We start from the raw sequence: 21,289 nt of genomic DNA on the forward strand, positions 1-21,289 counted from the left end.
TAATATTCCTGTGTAACCATATCTCTGAGAGTTTTCTACATGTTTATCTTAACAGTTATAAGTTTTTAAATTTCCTTTTGTTTCACATAAAATAAAATCAGCCTCTACTGCAGATTTATGGAGTTATCCAAATATGCATAGTTCTAAGTCCTTATTTAGTATCCTGACACCATTCCTAAGCGTATTAAAACTGCCTTTTTTAAAATAAAGAAGAGTTTAAAAAAACTTTTAAAATGCAGCTGTTAAAAGGGAGAAAATAAAGTTAACTGTAGATGTAGAAATACACTCCATGTTTGAAATATTAGGCCTAAACAAAAGGGATTGTTAAAGGAAACAAAATGCAATACGGATAAACCTTGCACCTTGTATTTGAAGAACATAATTTGAGAAATTAATTATGCAAATTAGATAAAGACACTATTTTAAGATTGTATTAATAATGCAAATCTATTATACTAAATACATATTGATTTAAATATCTGTATCAAGAAAGCACATGCTATTGATACTCATTTCTTAAAACTCAAATTGTATCAGTATTGTTATAATTTTCAAAAGCAACTTCTAGGTGGCTATTATATGTGCTTATAGAATACCTGCACGTATTTTATATGCCTGTTTTAGATATATTATTGAAACTCACATGTTCTAATAGATAAGGTGCTGGTGATTTTTCTGTATCACTTTAAATCATTCCCTAATTCAAATCAAGCTTGAGTGGTTGCTGCTAAAGATTCAGGCATGCCTCCTTTTTGATTTTGAGTACATTGTGTTTGCATGAATTTCTATCTTGCAGAGCCATTAACAAGTTCTTAAATTATTCTAGTCTGACTGCCAGCAAAGCTTCCCACAACTTTTTGCTTTTGACAAGGTTATTTGTAGAAGAGGAGTGCCCCTTTTCTTTGAAGAGCTGTCATGTCCATTCATCATAGGACCGTTTTGTGTAAGCTTCCAATTTGTGCTTTCTGGTAACCGTCTAAACAGCATTTCTGATATCTGAGATCTACTTCAAAAACCTACTTAGTGCCAGCATGATGGATGGTGTACTTTACAACTTCTTTGTAATTCATCGTGCACTAGAAAGGTGACATTGTTTACCCCATCATAATGACAGGTGGGTCAGTAAAAGGGTCCTAAGGAGAGTTGTCCTGTCAGATGCAAAATACATATTAAAATGGATACATAAATAATTTAGCATGTGTAAGGTTAGCTTCAGGGAATAAACAGTGATTTGTATTTTTCTTAAAAGGTAAATATCAACTATAATATTATCATAAGGTTAAAGACATTGGTAGTGAGTGCTGAAAATGTCTAGTCAATTTTATTAATAGAACATATGGCTTTTATGCAATTTCCATGCAATTATTTCTTTTGTCCTTTGTGAAGCACCAGCAGATGTAGAAAAGCAAATCACATATTAATATTTGCTATACATTGGTCAGATTGGTTCTACCAAGTTGTTGCTGAGCAAGAGATTTTTTTCTTATTTCCATACATTTTATGGATTTTGTATCTTTTCATTCTGTAAAGCTTCATTTTTTTATCTGAAAGATAAGCCAAATAATGCAGTTTTATGGAGAAACTTATTTTCAAAAACTCACTAACTGTGCAGAAGCTACATTATTATGAAGATATGTGTCACTACCCTATTCTGCAGAGAGCATAGTTCAACAGCCCAGACTAGCATCCTTAATAGGTGTGCAAATGTGGGGTGGTCAGGTCAATTCTGTACGACTCAGTGTTCTCATCCATATAAGGGGAATAGTAACAGTAACTTTAACGTTTTTTGTGGGGAAGAAATGATATAAACCATGTAAAGCACCTGACAGTTAGTACTCTATCAATGTTAGCTATTATTGTCCTGTAAAAAGTTGACACATTTAAATGGGAGAAATTAAGAAACTACCAGAACATCAGAACAATATATCAAGATTTGAAAGAACAAACTTTTATTATATTTATCACATTATCTAAATATAATCTTTCTGTCTTCTCTTTAACATGACAAATACGAATCATTAGGGAAGAAAATGCCTAGGCCAGTATGAATAAAAATAAAATATACATAATGCCCTGATCCTATGTTTAATTAAAAGTGAAAGCTCAAAAAAATTACAAATGAAATGTTTTATTCTTGAATGCAGAATGATTAATCATGTTGAGTTGGACCAGAAAAGCATTGCTTGTCTTTATGTGTAAAATATCAATATGTAGTGCCTTAACGTATGAAATCTGAGCACTGTATCAAATATTTTCTCAGAAAGTCTCAAAGAGAAAAAAAATACAAACACTGCATGGAATCCTTGGATAACCTACAATCAGACGCCTATTTTCTCACAGCTGGAAAAACTTGGTCTTTCTCTTTTATTTTGAATATTTTCAAACAAAAGCAAACTTATCAGTGTTATGGCAAAAGGCAGAGCTCTATGCATTTGGCTCTGGATGATTGCTGTTATAGATAACAGTATCAGTGAGCTAGAGAAGTGGAATGGAACTGTAGTACTTAAACTTTTGTTTTCTGGATGGTAAGATGAAGCTACTGCCTCACCAACACAGAAATGTGACCTTCGAAGTTTTTGTTTGTTTGTTTGTTTGTTTTTTGAGGTGGAGTTTCGCTCTTGTTGCCCAGGCTGGAGTGCAATGGCACGATCTCAACTCACTGCAACCTCTGCCTCCCAGGTTCAAGCGATTCTCCTGGCTCAGCCTCCCGAGTAGCTGGGATTACAGGCATGTGCCACCACGCCCGGCTAATTTTGTATTTTTAGTGGAGACGGGGTTTCTCCATGTTGGTCAGGCTGGTCTCGAACTGGAACTCCCGACCTCAGGTGATCCACCTGCCTTGGCCTCACAAAGTGCTAGGATTACAGGCGTGAGCCACCGTGCCAGGCCCAGCTTCGAAGTTTTTTAATGGTGACAGTGGCTTTGCATATTATCAGTCTCCCTTATTTTTCTATTGTAAAAATCCATCTTTTGGCAACAGTGCACAAGTGTGAGATAAATGACAGTGAATGCAGCTGTTATTCATTTTTTTAAATCTGCATAAAGTCTCTTGGTCCAGTGTGACCTTCTGTTTCTCATTTCATGAGCTCTGTTCACTAACCAAGTTAACAAAACAATTCCATAATTGCATCTTTCATTTTTTAAAAAAAATCGTTTTATTATTGTTTGTTTTTAAGACAGAGTTTTGCCCAGGCTGGAGTGCGGTGGTGCAACCTTGGCTCACTGTAACCTCTGCCTCCCTGCTTCAAGCAATTCTCCTACCTTAGCCTCCCCAGTAACTAGGACTACAGGCATGCGCCACCACGCCCAGCTAATTTTTGTATTTTTAGTAGGGATGGGGTTTCAACATGTTCACCATGCTGGTCTGGAACTCCTGACCTCAGGGGATCCACCCACCTCGGCCTTCCAAAGTGCTGGGATTACAGGCGTGAGCCACTGTACTCAGCCCATAATTACTTCTTTCATATTTGAGAATAATAACCATGGGGCTAGTTTCTACATATTTAAGAAGGTATATATTTTCCCTGTATTTAAAATTTAGACAGGACCATTTACAAAAACCATGATCTAACACAACATATTGTACATAGTTAAATATTTGTTAGAGAGAGTACATTTTCTACCCGTGAAAGAGAACAGAAGCCTATTTTATGAAATAATAGTTTTAAAGCAAAGGTAGCTAAATTCAACTAAGTGGTTAAAGTGCAGTGGACTGTTCTCATTTTCCCCACTTGATTACAACACATGTGGCATTTTTAGTGAGAAAGTATTTGGATGCTGATTTTTTTTTTTTTTTTTTTTTTTTCTTGAGACAGAGTCTCACTCTGTCGCCAGGCTGGAGTGCAGTGGGGAGGTCTTGGCTCACTGCAACCTCTGCCTCCTGGGTTCATGTGATTCTCTTGCCTCAGCCTCCCAAGTAGCTGGGATGACAGGCACGCACCACCATGCCCAGCAAATTTTTGTTATTTTTAGTAGAGATGGGGTTTCACCATGTTGGCCAGGCTGCTCTTGAACTCCTGACCTCGTGATCCGCCCACCTCAGCCTCCCAAAGTGCTGGGATTACAGGCGTGAGCCACCGCGCCCGGCCCTGGATGCAGATTTTTAATTTGACTTAAAGTTATTTCTAAAGACTTTTAGTCACCGTAATTACCATTTGACAGAAAATGCCAGTGTTTTCATTTTTATTTCTGATTTGATTTAGGCAAACTACTTGCAAAGTTAAGTGATAATGTAATTTTCTTAGCAGATACATGTTTTAATTTATATAAAATGCCTGTATTTAAGTATTTTGTTTACAAATAACACTTACCTCATTTCAGCAGATGCTGCAAATTCAGTCTTTCCAGAACTAGAGAGTGTGGAAAAGTTAGTTCTTAGGTTTATGCACTGTTTAAACACGTTAGTCCAAGAAAATGCTGTCATATTAGTTTCACAGTCCCCAGGAAGAATTCTCTTGAATGAATTTGCAACTCCTTCAATACACTTACCTCAATAAGTTGAGTATCATTGATTAAATAAAGTGTCCTGTGAATATTAATTTGTTATTCCTTATATTTTAATTTGATACTAAAAGATTAACTGACTAATATAGAATATAGCCAGCTTGGTCTCACTAATATAACAAGAAACATTCAACTTTCAGCAAATACATTTTGAGTACCTTTTATACATTAATTGCAGGGGACACAGTGGTAAATAAGAAAGCCTTGGACCCTGCTGCATGCAGCTGGCAATATAATAGGAGAAACTGGCATTTAAAAATGCTTGGCTTGATACTGCTATAAAAACTAACAAATTATTTAAATATCTAAGCTCTAGTTTCCTCATCTATAAAAATATCTACCGAATATTAGTGTTCTGTAAGATAGACTGGAACAATTGATTCAATCTGCTTAGCAAAATGTCTAGCACAGGGGACATGAATGGTTAAGTATTTGTTTTGTTTTATTTTTATATCATGCCATAACAGTTCTGTATGGTTTAATCCTTTCCATAACACACACACACACACACACACGCACACACACACTATACTCAATTTTCTAATAGCTGGAGTTTCCTATGAACCACCTTTTGCCGTTATCTCTTTCTTGCTATTATCTGCTTTAAAGAGACTTCTCTTTGGACCAAGGCCTAATTAAGGACAAGCTTTAACCCCTATCTCTAATGCATAACTGTTTTCTGTTTTCAACTACCTGCCAAAACCCCTACTAGTGTTTTGTTCTACCACTTTAGAAGGAAACACACACACACACACACACACACACACACGCCAGCACGAACCAGTTTATTTCAGCTAGTTAGTTTATTTTTTGCATCTTTCCCAATTCTCATGATCTCTCCCACAGTTCCTCAGGAAACAGTGCCCTGTTGGTCATTTGAAATAAATTATAATGAAAATCTTTAAACCATAGAAATTTGCAAATGCTACACATCAGGACTTTCTTTTCTTTTTTTTTTTTTTTTTAACCCAAGAACCATTTTACTAGCATACAGCTGCCCAGCGTTCAACTAAAAGCAGTGGACTGGATTGCCAATTACAGCATGGCCACAATATTAGGGTGGAATGGACAGAGCCAAGAACACTGCCATAGGGTGGAAAGTGAGAGTGTGCTCAGTGCCCACTTCAGGTCCCCTACCTCTTTCATCTACGGCCACAGAAGCTACTCAAAATTTAATCATAATATTGAAAGGGGCAGGGAATTTCCTTCAGATTTCCCAAGGTCTGAAATGGGAAGTACTTTCTCAACAGAACTAATGGAAAATCAAGAAGGAAGGTATTTTTAAAACTTCTCTCAAGTTATTTTGAAATATAAACCTTCCTGGGATACTTCTGGCTCCTGGAACATTTTGCAAAATAGCTATTGACCTTCCATCCTGCTCCTCAAGCAACTGGGACTGACTGGCTCACAAGCCCTCTGCCTGGACTTTCAACACAGCAACCATGTCTCTCCATTGCCCTCTACCCATACCATAGGAGAGATGATTGACTTTCACAATTTCATTCTAGGACCCTTATCTCTGGAGCAATCAGCTAGCATGGTTGTTGATTATTTATTTTGTGTCTTATAATAGTTTTATTCCTAGTTTGATTCAGGAGAATGCAATAAATGTGTTAACCATGGGAAAACTGATAAAGTTGCAGAAGCTCTCATGATCAGTTTTTAGGGACTTTCATGGTAATATATATGGAGTAAGGCTAACCTCTTTTACACTAATTTATTTTATTCGTTCTCATGTTGAGAAACAGTAGTCTAGATTCACTTTCTCTATACCTCTTTTTTTCATTTCTAGGATTTATCAACCAAATGGGTTCAAATAGTTTCAGTCTATGAACATTAAGTCTTCTTTTTGGTAAATGTTGAGCAACCAACCGAGATACTGTCACGCTGTTGAGCTGTACGTTAGCTCAGATTTACCACCCAACTGTTGTTCTTTCTTTCTTTGATAGATTTTCTGAAATTTTATCCGTATCCAATCCCATCTCTATAAAAATGCATAACTTTTTATTTCAAAATTTACTAGTCATGTTTTACTCCTCAGTATGTGTGATGCCTCTGTTTCATTTGGTACAGTTCCTCATTCCTTCAAGGACTATGTACTTATTGCTGTCTAAAAAGTTATTCCCCAGGTCTGTGCATGGCTTCTTGTCAGTTGGATGTGAACTCCTTAGCAACGTCTTCCCTGACTTCCCCTATTAAAGTAATTACTCATCACCCTCTATTTCATTACCTCTGTTTTACTGTCTTTGGGGCATGTCACCATTGAAAGTTTTCTGAACTGTTGATGTCTTTGTTTACTTTTTGTTGTTGTTGTTGATCTCTCAGCAGGAGAAAGTAAGCAGTATGAAAGGGACCTTTTGTAACTCATTCCCTGCCTATCTTCAGAAACCGGAATACAGTGTGTCACATATTGCCAGAAAATGAAATAATTATCTCTTTAATACCCTCTTTCTTGGACTTCCATAATTCTGTTTTCTCTTTTTTTTCTCCTACTTCTCTACATATTTTTCATAATCTCTTTTTTTAAAATATATTTTTTTGCTTTTAAAATAACTCTGTGTAATATAAATAGCTAAAGGAAAGATGCTATGGCCAATTATGTTATATTTTTAAATGTTGACCAAATAATACGAAACGACAGCTATATAATCTCTAAGGTACTATTTATTAAATTCTGGAAAATGTTTAAAGTTTTGCCTTTCTGACAATCTACAATTTTTTACTCTAGCCTGAAATATTAGATTAAACTTGCATTATTTTGTCTATTGACTTTGGAGACTATAGATGTAAAGTATGGAAATGAAATCCTGACAAAACGGTTTTGCTTTAGCCAAATTTCTATTACAATAATTTTAACTTTTTTTGTCCTTTGGATGTGCATTATATGTTAGATTGTAAAACTGAAGACATTTTGCAAATGTATTAAACAACTACTGTATGACAAGGCAAGTAGCAACTCTGGTTTATCTATGTTATTTGTGCTATTGAAACATAGTCACTGTGCCATTAAGCACTGCATTTAGTGTATCACTGTAGCAAGTATTTTTTCAGCAAGTGTACATACTGCAGTAAACAAGAAGTGATAAAATTGAGAAGTCACCCCTTTATCTGGTTCTTTGCAACAGAGACAGCAAAATTGATTGTATATCTTACGCTTAATTCTGAATTCTGCAGGAATGCACCAGTCTAGTCCACTAGCTAGCGTCCCTTCTAATGGATTGGAGGTCCATTTTAACTGACTAGAACTTGTGCTGTACTAGTTACCAAATATTTTAAATACCTCTCCTCTTATGCGAACCCTTGTCTAATTGGTCTTAACTGGAACACTATTTTGATAAGGAGTTTGAAAACATGATGATTGCTTAGTTATGTCTGCCACAGGAGTGGGGGAAGGCAGTGTTGGTTTTCATCCTTCAATACATTGTGGTCTTCATGGTAATGACCATGATGGAAAGCCACTGAGTGAACCCGAAACAGAAGCACCAATATAATTTTAACAATCTTTGAATTTTGAAATCTTTATCAATGCTAAGATTCTAATGATTTTTAGAAAGAAAGAAGGTAAACGTGGATGATCACTGATTTTGCAAGTTTTTAATAAATATAACCACTTTAATTTGAAGTAAATTCAAAGCTAGATTTATATATGATAGTAGGAAATTTCTAAAGCAGAAACTTGTTTTTAGGTGAGCAATACTTGTGATAGTATTGTAGTTTGTCATTATCAGAAATGCTTGGGTTTATCATTTCTGAACTTGAGTAGAAAATTACTGTTTTAGTCTAAGCAGGCTTTTCAAACATTTTGTACATTCTGAGTCTCTCTTAGAGAACGAGAAAGGCTCAGAATGATGGATTTGGTTGAAAATGTCAAGTCTAAAAGACTTCAATGCATTAATCATTTCATACACATGAATAATTTTTGCTTCCTCAAGGTGGAGAAGAAACGTGGCACTGGAATGTTCCCCTGTGTGGAGTCCCAGCCACCCACAGGTGGACTGTACCGGGGTAATTTTCCTGACTTAGTTACTTTTAATTACTGTTTTATTTATTGTGTTTAGCTGATTGTAGGAAATAATAATTCTGCTTTTCTTTTAATTACTTTTCTGTTGCTTCTGCTCAGAGTGGTTTTTCCATTCCTATATAGATAGGAATGCAAGTTTCCAAAATCTTGTACTCCTGAAGCAAACATCTAGCTTACTTGGTGATGTGTTTAAAAATCTTTACTATTGATGATATTAGGGAAAAGCAAGAGAAAAGATAAGACTATCCTAAGAGTCTCACATTTTTAGTTCTATTGGAATGAATGTAAAAGTGATTGTTTTGCCTTTGCCAGCAGTCTTGTGGTCTCAAGAGTCACAGAGGATGTGGAGTATGAACTTTGGGGTGTGGAATTCCCTACGTAGTAATTACATAAATAATTTTTCTTTGCTTTGACCATGTAATGTATTAGACGTTAGGTTTCTTTTAGACACAATGTTTTATCCTCATATAAACTGTTAAAGCTATTAACCATTTAACTGGTATTTATTTACTATTGACTTCACACTGTTTTAAGTGCTTGGGATGAATCAGTGAGGAGAAGAAAGATCCTAGCCATAGTGAAATGTAAACATTGTATAAGGAAGAGACAATCAACATAATAAAGAAGCAAATTATGTGTGTATACACACACACACACGCGCACACACACACACACATACACACACACGCATATATATATAAAACACATAAGTAAATGTATTTAGCTAATTATTTAGTTATAGTTAGACATTGAAGCATGCTGTGGAAAAATAAAAGCAGAGTAAAGCAAACTGATAGTGCTGTTTTGGGGTGGAGTGATTGTAGTATTGAACAGGGTGGTTATAGTTGCCACAATAGCTGAAATTTGAAGGAAGACCTGAAAATGGCAAAATAATGAGTCAAATGAATCCAGGAAAGAGAGTGTATTTCTAATAAGAAGGAACAGCTAAAGCCGAGACCCTACAGGACATATACAACTCCAGCTAGTTGCTGTAGTTGTGCCAGAGAGAAAGTGGAGAGTAACAGGCAGGACCAGCTACATAATTTGTAGACTCAATGTAAAATAAAAATGCAGAATGCCTTGTTCAGAAATTATTAAGAATTTCAAGATAATGACAGCAGAGCATTAAACCAAGCAGGGAGACTTTTAAAGCACAACCCTTGTGCAACTGCACAGGTCACAAACCTCTGAGGCCAGCCCTGGTAGAAAAGATGAAGTCATAGAGCAGTATGAAGAGAGGATTATGTAGGGCATAACAGGCCATGCAAGAATTTTGACTTTTATGATCATCCATATTGGGTCCCGATGATCTAATTCAATGCTCTATCTCAAAACCTTCATTTCACTAATGAGGACTCTGAGATCCAGAAAAGTTCATTTACTAACCCAAGGTTAGACTGCTAAGTTTTTATAGAATCAGCTCTGCACCATCTGCTTAATCCTCAAAAGGGCCCCTGCCTTTCCATTTACCTTCTACTGTCTTCTCTAGTATACCTGCTTTCTCTTTGGCAAAGAATCGATAACAATGTGATGAAAAATTATATGGGGAAAAATCCGGATTACAGTCAGGCTGTCAGTCTTTGAATTACTGTTCTACTATTTAGTAGCTCTGTGACTGTGAAAATGTTATTTACCATCTCCTTGCCTTGATTTCTTTATTTGTAAAAAGGGGGGATGATTCAAGTAACTTATCTCTTCTCTTTGAACTGTTGTCATGATTAGAGATGATAATGAATACATAATACTTGTAACAGTGCTGGGTATATAGAATGTACTTAATAAAAATATTTGTTTTTGGTGGTGGTAGTTCTGGATCACTCAATAACTGAAAACAAGTTTATGTATCTATTTATTATTTATTGTCTTGCACCATCTTCTAGGGAGTCCCTAGCTAATTTCAACACATCTTGTCTCACTTGAAGCTCCAAATACAAATCTCTCTCTCTCTCTCCATTAAGTGATTTATGGTTCTTCTTTTTCAGCATTAATTTCTCTGTTTGAATATATACACATATTCAGTCATTCATTCATTCACTTATTTTATTTAGTTCCCACTGTGTGCCAATAACTGTTTTTGGTGTTCAGAACAGAAAGATGGCTGTGGCCACAGTGTGAATGTATGAAGGCGTCCCTATGTGTCTTTATCTGCATATGCCACATCTGTACATAAATATGTATTCAAATATATATCCATATAGTATTATTATATGATATTTTTATAATCAACTGCAATCATAGTTGCAAACAAAAACTAGGAAGCCTAGTTGTTTTGTTATTGCCAAACAATATAAATATCTCATTTTCAATGAATAATATAGCTATCTGACACAAGGTGTGTAGAGCCGTTGTATCAAACAGAATTATATAGTTCTATCAGAATCACCTTTGTGATATCACCAATTTTGGTCTAGAGTCAATGTTTGTTTCTATCTAGTGTGATTATTGACATTTAGGGAGTACAACTGAATAGGAATTAGTAAATTATTTATTTAGTTTGGAAATAGCTACTCTTGTTTATTTTTTGTGTGCATATATGAGCAAGTTGAGCTCGATCAGTTTGAAAAGTTTTCATTTATTCATTTTCTTTATTAATAAGGTAGACACTTTTTGCTTCTTGGCATTATACTTTATTTTCTCCCAAATTTTATTTATTACCTGAAAAAAGTATTTTTTGTAAGTTAAAATTCTAATTAAAGATTGAATCTTTCATTTGTGAAAAGTTTGATATTTAAAATAATAGAGGATTATCCATATTAGAGAAATTAATGTGAAATAGAAATGCATTATTTTATCTCCATTGCCATATTTATTAAACAATTTGACACAAAATATCTTTGAATCATTTTACTCTACCTGTTTTTTAAAAAAAGGTATAAATTTAATATTTGCTTTTATTCTCTATCACTGATGATAGATATTTTTATTTTTCATTTGAATTACTTTATTGATCATAATATTTCTCTCTCACATACATCACATATATCTCAATGAATATAGAGTACTCTTCTGGAAACAAAAATCATTGTGTTGGAAGTTATTTTTTATTAACTTCTAAGTAGTTTTGTTCCTCCCAGTATAAAAGTCTTATTTTGAGCAAAGTGAGAACTTTAGGGTAACTAAGTAATATACATTCTAGGGCCCCTCTATGGACTGACTTGTGTCTTCTTTCCCAGAATTCATCCATTGATCCTAGACCCTCTAGTGTGACTATGTTTGAGAATTTCCCCTGCAAGAAGGCATTTAAGGTTAAATGAGGTCACAAGGGTTGGGTCCTGATCTGATAAGATTATATTCTTGCCGGGTGCGGTGGCTCACACCTGTAATCCCAGCACTTTGGGAGGCCGAGGCAGACGGATCATCTGAGGTCAGGAGTTCGAGACCAGCCTAACCAACATGGAGAAACTCCGTCTATACTAAAAATGCAAAATTAGCCGGGCGTGGTGGCGCATGCCTGTAATCCCAGCTACTCAGGAAGGCTGAGGCAGGAGAATCGCTTGAACCCGGGAGTGGAGGTTGCCGTGAGTCAAGATCGTGCCACTGCACTCCAGCCTGGGCAAAAAGAGCGAAACTTGGTCTTAAAAAAAAAAAAAAAAGAGAGAGATTAGTATTCTTATAAGAATAGATACCAGAGAGTTTGCTCTCTCTCTTTCTCTCACTTTTTCTGTGTGTGTGTGTGTGTGTGTGTGTGGTGTGTGGTGTGTTTGTCATGTGGGGACATAGTGAGAAGCTGATTGTCCACAAGCCAGTAAGAGAGCCATTGCCAGAAACCTAATTGGCTAGTACCTTGATCTTGAATTCTTAGCCTCCATAACTCAGATAATAAATTTGTGTTGTTTAAGCCATCCAGCCTATGGTATTTTGTTATGACAGCCAATTCTCAGAGATTCTGGTTTGATAGTTCTTGAATGGGACATGGAATCTGAAATTTTAACAACAGTCATTACTCAACAAGTTGATTTGCTGTGTTTAATTCAGTGGTGCCCTCAACAGTGTCTTTCTCTAGTGGCCACCAAATGCCCATTGTCCCTTCCAATGAAAAGACCTTCTGGAAGGTGACTAGAAACAATCTAGTGCCATCCTTGAATTCTAGTCATATAAGTTGGACAGCTTCTTTTACCTCTCTGAGCATCATTTTCCTTATCTATAAAACGGTGACAATGCAAGATTGCTATCTGAAGAAAATAGGATATTATATGCAATGTTCCTAGCACGTAATAGGAGCTCACTAAGTGTTTTCTTTTTCTTAGTTACATCTGTTTTACAAGTCTGAAGCTTGATCTGTGTAATAGTACATTTCTTCATTATAACATAGGGTCCCCGTTAGCATGCCGTTGATACACAACATCTTTGTCTAAGTGATGTATTTAACGCTTTATGGCACCCATAAAAAGAAGAGGGCAACCTATCTGATTTGGTTTCCAGAGGAGCCAGATGAGGGAAATGAGATTTCTATAAAAACGAGGTTTTTATTTTAAAATGTTTGTGATCTATGGCACTCAAACTAAAAACCATAGAACCACTGATATATAGAATGCCACTTTAAAAAATTAACTTTTTAAAGTGTGGAAATCTTTGTCACAGCTCTGTGTATGTGGCCCACCACTCTTTGTCGTCATCCCAAAACTTTGATTCCTTTTTTAACATAGAATAAGATCTTTTATTTCCTTTTCAATTGTTGCTGTTGTGTTTAGTTCCTTGTTCTTGGTTATAAAAATGAGTGTATAGAATCTGAATTAAAAATTAACATGTAGACTTTTAAATATTTCTCTCTGGTAAAAAAAAAATGTAAAACAGGAACTAAGTTGCACGTCTCAATTACTCTCTCTTATGTGCCAAGGCAGTCCTTAGACTTCCTTTTCATTAGAAAAACTGTGGTACTCACAGAATGGATAGCTTAAGTAACTAGATTTCTGCTCATTTGACATTTCCTATAGAGACCAGTAAGATGTGTCTTAATCATTGGTATTTGGTCATAAGTTAACATAGTACCCCAACTAGTTGAGTGAACAGTTTTCTAGTGTGACAGAATAAATGCGGAAAGAAGAGGTTCATTGTAGCAACAAGAATATGTGGAAAAAATGACTTGGCATTTTATCATATCATTGTATATTGATTTGTGCCTCAGAAAAATTCAATGTGCTTTCCTGCAGCTGTGATGTTCAGTTTGCTTGAAAGTCTATAGAAAAGACTTTCAAAAAGGATCTAGTTTTAAGGCTTGCTTTGAAGGCAATGGATACATTTTTATTATTGCCTGCAAATCCATCAAAACATTGAGACTTCTGTAGTTATTGATTTTTAATGCATAAGCCAAAATAAATTGATACAACGTTGTCTGTATTTAGAACTATTTTTTGTGGGAAAAACTACAAATCCTCTTACATGCTAAAACACTTTGATTTATTAACATGTACTATTTAGAGAAGATGAGTTGAAGAGCTATTTAATTAAAATTGTTGACTCAGCCTATTGATATGTTCCAATATTGTAAATGTCTTTTGAAGAATTTGTATTTTTGTACCTGTCATACCTTTCTGTTATACAGGCATATCTGGATTTATTGTGTTTCACCTTAGGGTGCTTCATAGATACTGTGTTTTCAACAATTTGAAGGTCACGGCAACCCTGCATTTAGCAAGTCAGTTGGTACCATTTTTTCAGCACCTGTGCTCAGCTCACATCTCTATGTCACTTTTTGATAATTCCTGCAATATTCCAATCTTTTTCATTATGGTTATATGTGTTAGGGTTATCTGTGATCAGTAATCTCGGATGTTACCATTGTCCATTGTTATTATTTTGAGGCACCAGGAAATGCACCCATATAAGACAGCAAACTGACTCAATAAATATTATTGAATTCTGACTGCTGTACCCACCAGCCATTTGCCATCTCCCTCCCTCTCCTGGGCCTCCCTCCCCTGGGCCTCCCTATTCCCTGAAACAAAACAATATTGAAATGAAACCAATTAAGAATCCTACAATGGCCTCTAAGTGAAAGGAAGAGTTACATGTCTCTCACTTTCAATAAGAAGAAATGATTAAGCTTAGTAAGGAAGGCAGGTCAAAAGCCAAGATAGGTCACGAGCTAGGTCCCTTGTGTCAAACAGCCAAGTTGTGAATGCTAAGGAAAAGTTCTTGGAAGCAATTAAAATGCTACTCTAGTGAACACAAGAATAATTAGAGAGCAAAACAGCCCTATTGCTGATATGGAGAAAGTTTGAGTGATCAGGATAGAACATCAAACAAACCACAACATTTTATTTAGCCAAAGCCTAATCCAGAGCAAGCCCCTAACTCTTTTCAGTTGTGAAAGCTGCGAGAGATGAGGAAGCTGCAGAAGTTTGAAGTTAACAGGGGTTGATCCATGAGGTTTAAGAAAAGAAGCTATCTCCATGACATAAAAGTACAGGGTGAATCAGCATGTTCTAATATAGAAGCCACAGTGAGTTATCTGTAAGACCTAGTTAAGGTACTAATGAAAGTGGCTACACTAAACGAGATTTTCCGTGTAGACAAAACAGCCTTAGGTTGGAAGAATATGTCATCTAATACATTCATAGCTAGAGAGAAGAAGGCTAGGCCAGGCTTCCAAGCTCCAAAGGTAAGGCTGACTCTCGTTAGGATGTAATGCTGCTGGTGACTTGAAGTTGAAGCCAGTGCTCATTTACCATTCTCAAAATGCTAGGGTCCTTGAGAATTATGCTAAGCCTACCCTGCTGTGCTTTAGAAATGGAACAACAAAGACTGGATAACAGCAAATATGTTTACACATGGACTACTGAATAAAAATATTCAACCTCACTGTTGAGACCTACTGCTCTGAAAAAAAGATTCCTTTCAAAATATTATTGCTCTTTCACAATGTACCTGGTCACCCAAGAGCTCTGATGGTGATGTACAGGAGGTTCATGTTGTTTTCCAAGCTACTAACACAACATCCATTCTACAGCCCTTAGATTATATAGAGTAATTTCAACTTTCAAGTCTTATTATTTAAGAAATATATTTGTAAGATTGTAGCTTCCCCAGATAGTGATTCCACTGATAAATCTGAGAAAGTACACAGAAAACTTTCTGGAAAGGATACACCATTCTAAATGCCATTAGCCACATTTGTGATTCATGAGAGCAGGTCAAAATATCAGCATTAACGGGAGTTTGAAAGAAATTGGTTTCAACCCTTATAGATGAGTTTGAGGGGTTCAAGATTTTAAGGAGGTAACTGCAGAGGCGGTGGAAATAGCAAGGAAACTAGAATTTGAAGTTGAACCTGAAGATGTGACTAAATTGTTGCAATGTCATGATGAAACTTGAATGGATGAAGAGTTATTTCTTATGGATGAATAAAGAAAGTGGTTTTTTGAGGTGGAATCTACTTCTAGACTCTATCTTTCCAATTCCCAGGAACATTGTTGAAATGACAACAAAGGATTTAGAATACTACGTAAATTGAGTTCATTAAAGCAGCAATAGGGTTTTTGAGATAATTGATACCAATTTTAAAGAAGTTCTATTTTGCGTAAAATGCTATCAAACAGCATGTCATGAGAGATACAGAGAAATATTTTATCAAAGGAAGAGTCAGTTGATGTGGCAAACTTCACTGTTGTCTTATTTTAAGAAATTACCAAAGCCACCCTAACCTTTAGCAACTGTGACCCTGATCAGTTAGCAACCACCAACATTGAGGCAAGACCTTTCACTAGCAAAAATATAAAAATGTACTGAACGCTCAGATCAATAAAGTATTTTTAAATTAAGGTATGATAATTTGTTTTAGACATAATGCTACTGCACACTTAATAGACTACAATATAGTGTGAACATAACTATTATATGTATGGGAAAAACCCAAAATCTGTGTGATTCACTTTATTGCAATATTTGCTTTACTGTGGTAGTATGGAACTGAACTTGCAATCTCTGATGTATGCCTGTATACACAATCTGATCTATATCCTCCAAAACAAGTAAGGTTTTCCTTGACCTCTGCTACATATAAAAAAAGTTCATTTACATTACCAATTGAGTAATAGCCTTATTATAAGACGCTGTCAGTGAATCACAAATAATTAGTAGGTAGCTTAGAAATCACATGAAAAATAGAAATTTTTCTCACTTTTGCAATGTAATCATTAATATTATGTGATCATTTACTTAATCAGACTTTTAAAATCATATATCAACAGTTATTTATATGGTAATGGTATCAGCCAACTAAAAAAATGTATTAAAGGCACTGATTTAATCATTTTTAATAGGAATAAAATTATAATGAAAATCATTCTGACAGAAGTGTTTTTAACAATTAAATTTCCCTGACAAATCCATTTGAAAGTACAGCTTAACTTTTTAGAGATATTGTATGAGCTATAATCATTTTGATTCAACCCTGCTGAGTCCATAGCATATGCTGGACACCTGGGCGAGTATGGGTATGTAATGGGCTCTTCACCAAGGAATTTCCCTGTATTGGAAACTGAAACTGGTAGACATGTCTAGTGAGGGCCTTAAGAGAGGCAAAAACAGATTACTCTGGGAGCCAAAGTAGAGAGAGGCCATATTTGGGCAACAGATAAATAAAATTCATCAGGTAGGTGACATTTGAAATGAATGTTAATGTATTCATAGAGTTTTTACAGATACAGATGAATGTGATGGCTAAAGAAGTATTTCATGCCAGAAATGTTTTCTCTAACAGATTTACAGATCTCTTGGAGGTATTCATATGTTCCTATAGAAACAGTGCTCTTTCTTCAGATGAATCTTTTTTGGAAGTATTACGTATAAAACTTGTTGAAGTGCATTAGTTTCAATCGAGAAGGATGGAAAGCTGGTGATCTGGATTCTCCATCTTTAATTTTCATGATTTGCCATGACTAACTGTTTTCTTTTTTAATCAGCCTCTCTGTGGATATATGCTATAATTTGAAATAGCAGATTTACATTATAATATAATCACTGAAAAACATAACAACTATTGTTTTAATAATAAATAGATATTACAGAGAGTAAAGCTAAAATCAATCATCTTGGCTCATAGGAATATATGAATGTGCAGTTCAATGCTTTTTAAGGAGAAGGAAAGGATTCACTACAAGAGAAGGTTTTTATTGAAATCTCCAGAAAGGCATGAGAGTTTTTCTTTTTTGCATTAACACAGAGGACTTATAAAAGTGGGTAACATTGAGGTCAAATGTAACTCTAGGTGAGTAGTGGGAAATGTGACAGAAATGATAATTTGGGGCCATATTCTAAAGTCCTGGGTTGCTAGACTGCCACATGTGGTTGAACAGGTTGTATTCTGCACGACTCAAGGATTTGTCTTTCACAGCTGGCTATTGCACAATGTTGAACAGAGCATCATGAGCAGATGTTCAGGATGACCATGCAAGTGAGGACATTGCACTTAATTTGGATAGCAATAGAAAACCTTTGAATTTTCTTTCAAGCCTGAGAATTATATAATTGCTGTTGAACCTTAAGGAAATTAATCTTTTGATGTTTTGTAAAATGGCTCATATTCCAGAAACATGAATGTAGAATATTCCAAATGTCTGTTAGAAGAATGAACTGTGTTTGTAATTTTTTAGAAGAGAGAGAGAGCAAAGCAAAAATGACTCACACATTTTCTCTAGTGCCCAGAAGAATTGCTGTACCTTGCTAGAAATAGAAAGGTCATGTTTATGGTAATTGGGACAGGGTAAGAGATAGAATTAATTCTATATTGAACATTTCAAATTATTATGAATAATTTTGTTATACTAAATGGACAATTGGCTATACTTCTTCCTCTGAGGCTTTATTTTTCTTTGTTTTTTCTCCTCTTTCAGGCTGAAGTCATCGATGTGAGTTATGGAATGGCAGATGATTTAAAAAGGATTAGGAAAATAAAAAATGTAACAAATCAGATCGCACTCCTGAAATTAGGAAAATTGCCACTGCTTTATAAGGTTGGTCCAACGAATGTTATTCAGTGGTTTGGTGAATATTTTGCCTTGTTTTGTTGGAATTATATGCTTTTGTGAGTGTGGAGTGTGTGTGTGCATATAGGTGTGAGAGAGAGAGAAGGGGAGAGGAAGAAAGAGAGGCAGAGAGTATCACAGAAAGATGGCTTTTCCACATTAGAACATTTTAATTTAAGATATTTAAGAACAATATATTTATGCCCTTATTTCTTTAGAGAGAAAATACCTTAAGTCAGGTAACGCTGAGTTTGTGGGACCTTAATAAAATTGGCATACTCTTCATAATGGTACCTATCTGGAATAGTAAAACATGAGAACCACCGTGTGTTCATCTTATGACATATGTGAAACTTCTAATCTATTATCAAATGGACTAATTATCATGTTCTCTATGTTAGACAAGTATCTAGATGATTTACACCCTTTAGTGATTATTTTGTCAACTATATAACTACAGTTACTAACGGTGATCAGGATTTTAATTAAAATATACTATGCTAAGAGTAGCAGAATTTTGATTTATTTTATTTGAATGGAAGTTTATTAACACTCATCCACAGATACGTAATTAAAGCAGCTCAATCTAAGTTTCTGATGATGAACCAGCACAATAGACAGCCACTACTGCTCATTCTCGCTTCATTTCCTTTTTCTATTTAAAAAAAAAAAAAGATTAATGTAGTTATGTCAGCAAAACTCTCTGCTTCTGAAGATATATTGGATTTCTCCTCATTCAACCTTAAATGAGCTTTGCTAACTCCCAGGTCCAAAAACATTTCCAGGAATCTCTCAGCACACTCTATTAGGAAACTAGAGAACATCCTATGTCTGTTTTTTTTATTGTCTTCCAATAATACTCTTATCCTTAAATCAGTGTTTAATAGTAGATTAGATGGGCCAGAATTTTAAGATACTCTTGAAAACAGAATATACAGTGATACTAAATTTTTGCTGGATAATTTTTAATATGTATTAAATGCCTTAAAATAATCAAATTTTGACCCAGAATTTCCTGTTCAATCAATGTATTCTAAGGTTGGGGTCAGGGTGGGGGGGCACACAGAGGTGATAAACATAGTAATGACCAATGATGTGACAAAATATTAGAAATGATATATACATCCAATTTAGTATTTTAAAATCATGCTGCCTTTATACTGATTTTCTGAATATGCTATAACAATTTGATGTAAAGGAGAATATTTAATGACATGTAAAAATCCTCATAAATCAAAAAAGAGATCAAGAGAACATTTATAATAATTATAATACTAATGATTTTATTATTGCCTATGAAGGTAACATTATTAATGACATGTGCTAGATAATTTTCTAAGCCTTTAAAAAAATGTATTATATTAATCTTCAAAATAATCATATTGTTGAGGTAGGGACTATTATTATCTTCAGATTATAAATGGAGTAAGACACAAAAAGAAAAAGTGACTGGCTCTAAGACAAAGAGCTAGTTAAATGAAACAATCGGGCCAGGCGCGGTGTCTCACACCTGTAATCCCAGCACTTCTGGAGGCCGAGGTGGGCAGATCACGAGGTCAGGAGATTGAGACCATCCTGGCCAACATGGTGAAACCCTGTCTCTACTAAAAATACAAAAAATTAGCCAGGCGTGGTGGCGGGCGCCTGTAGTCCCAGCTACTTGGGAGGCTGAGGCAGGAGAATCGCTTGAACCCGGGAGGCGGAACTTGCAATGAGCCGAGATCACGCCACTGCACTCCAGCCTGGGCAACAGAGGGCGAGACTCCATCCCCACCCCGCCAAAAAAAAAAAAAAAAAAAAAAGAAACAATCAGGCTTTCAACCCAGGCAGTCTCATTTCAGATCCCAAGTCTTGAATGTGTATGTATACTTGCCTGTGTGGGGTGGAGTGGTGGGAGCTAGAATACATCAATAGATAGAGAGATAATTAAGAGGTTAAATTAGAATTTTTAGCTAGGATTCCATGATAAAGAAACGTGAACATTTCAAAGTTAGCTACCAAGCATCAATATTTTAAAGGAAATAATTTAAAATAGGTTAGACTATTAAACCTATCACTCATATCTGAGATAGAAAAGTTTTGGAGATTGTGGGGAGAGGATTTTATGAAGAGGAATTTTGGAGAGATTTATGAGAAGTTCAACTGCATGCCTGGTGACTGGGGCTTCAATGGAACCACATGGAGGGCTTAATGTATGTCCCCTGCAATGTGTGGGACATGATAGAATGGTGTCTGATTTATCTGAGAAGCCTAAAGGTAAGAGATGGGTTTACTAAGCATTTAATAAATAAATACAAAAATAAATGATCTGTGTTGACATTGGCCTGCATCCCATGAGTAGGGGGCAGAAAAATAAATATGCATGCGTTTCCCATGGGTCAGTCATAAGCACATGTGACAGAGAGCCAGTGTGGTCTGCCTTCATGCCTGTACTGAAATTGCCACTTGTAATGGTGACTCATTAGGCAGTGACCAGCCAGATTAAAGCGGCATTTGTCTACATCAAGTAAATTGCAGTAGGTACTGCTTCAGTTAATTCACAAATGCCCAGGAGATCCAAAGGCAGCTTTAAACATCTGTGAGCCCCAGAACGTGTGAAGCTTCCATAGGACAAGCACAGTAACATAAGAAAAATCCTAGCCACTGAACTCTAATTTCTAAGCCTTCTCCAATAACAGATAGGTAAGAGTATAGTTAATACATTGGGAAGGAAATAACAGACCACACCCCTTTCCCCAAAAGCAGACCTGAGCTGGTGGAGGGGCAAGAAGATACAATTTGAAATCAAGAGTAGAATTTT

General features: G+C 35.6%; 1 protein-coding gene across 16 annotated transcripts in view; it reads left to right on the top strand.

The window, feature by feature from the left end:
- Window positions 1-21,289, top strand: part of NAALADL2 (N-acetylated alpha-linked acidic dipeptidase like 2) — a 1,364,432-nt gene that overhangs the window by 793,923 nt on the left and 549,220 nt on the right. For all 16 annotated transcript variants that reach the window (XM_063704380.1, XM_063704381.1, XM_063704390.1 and 13 more), the window contains one exon: window positions 18,358-18,477. In XM_063704380.1, coding sequence (XP_063560450.1) covers window positions 18,358-18,477 — 120 coding nt within the window. The remainder of the gene's footprint in view (window positions 1-18,357; window positions 18,478-21,289) is intronic.

Source organism: Gorilla gorilla, chromosome 2 (assembly GCF_029281585.2).
Source record: "Gorilla gorilla gorilla isolate KB3781 chromosome 2, NHGRI_mGorGor1-v2.1_pri, whole genome shotgun sequence".
NCBI lineage: Eukaryota > Metazoa > Chordata > Mammalia > Primates > Hominidae > Gorilla > Gorilla gorilla.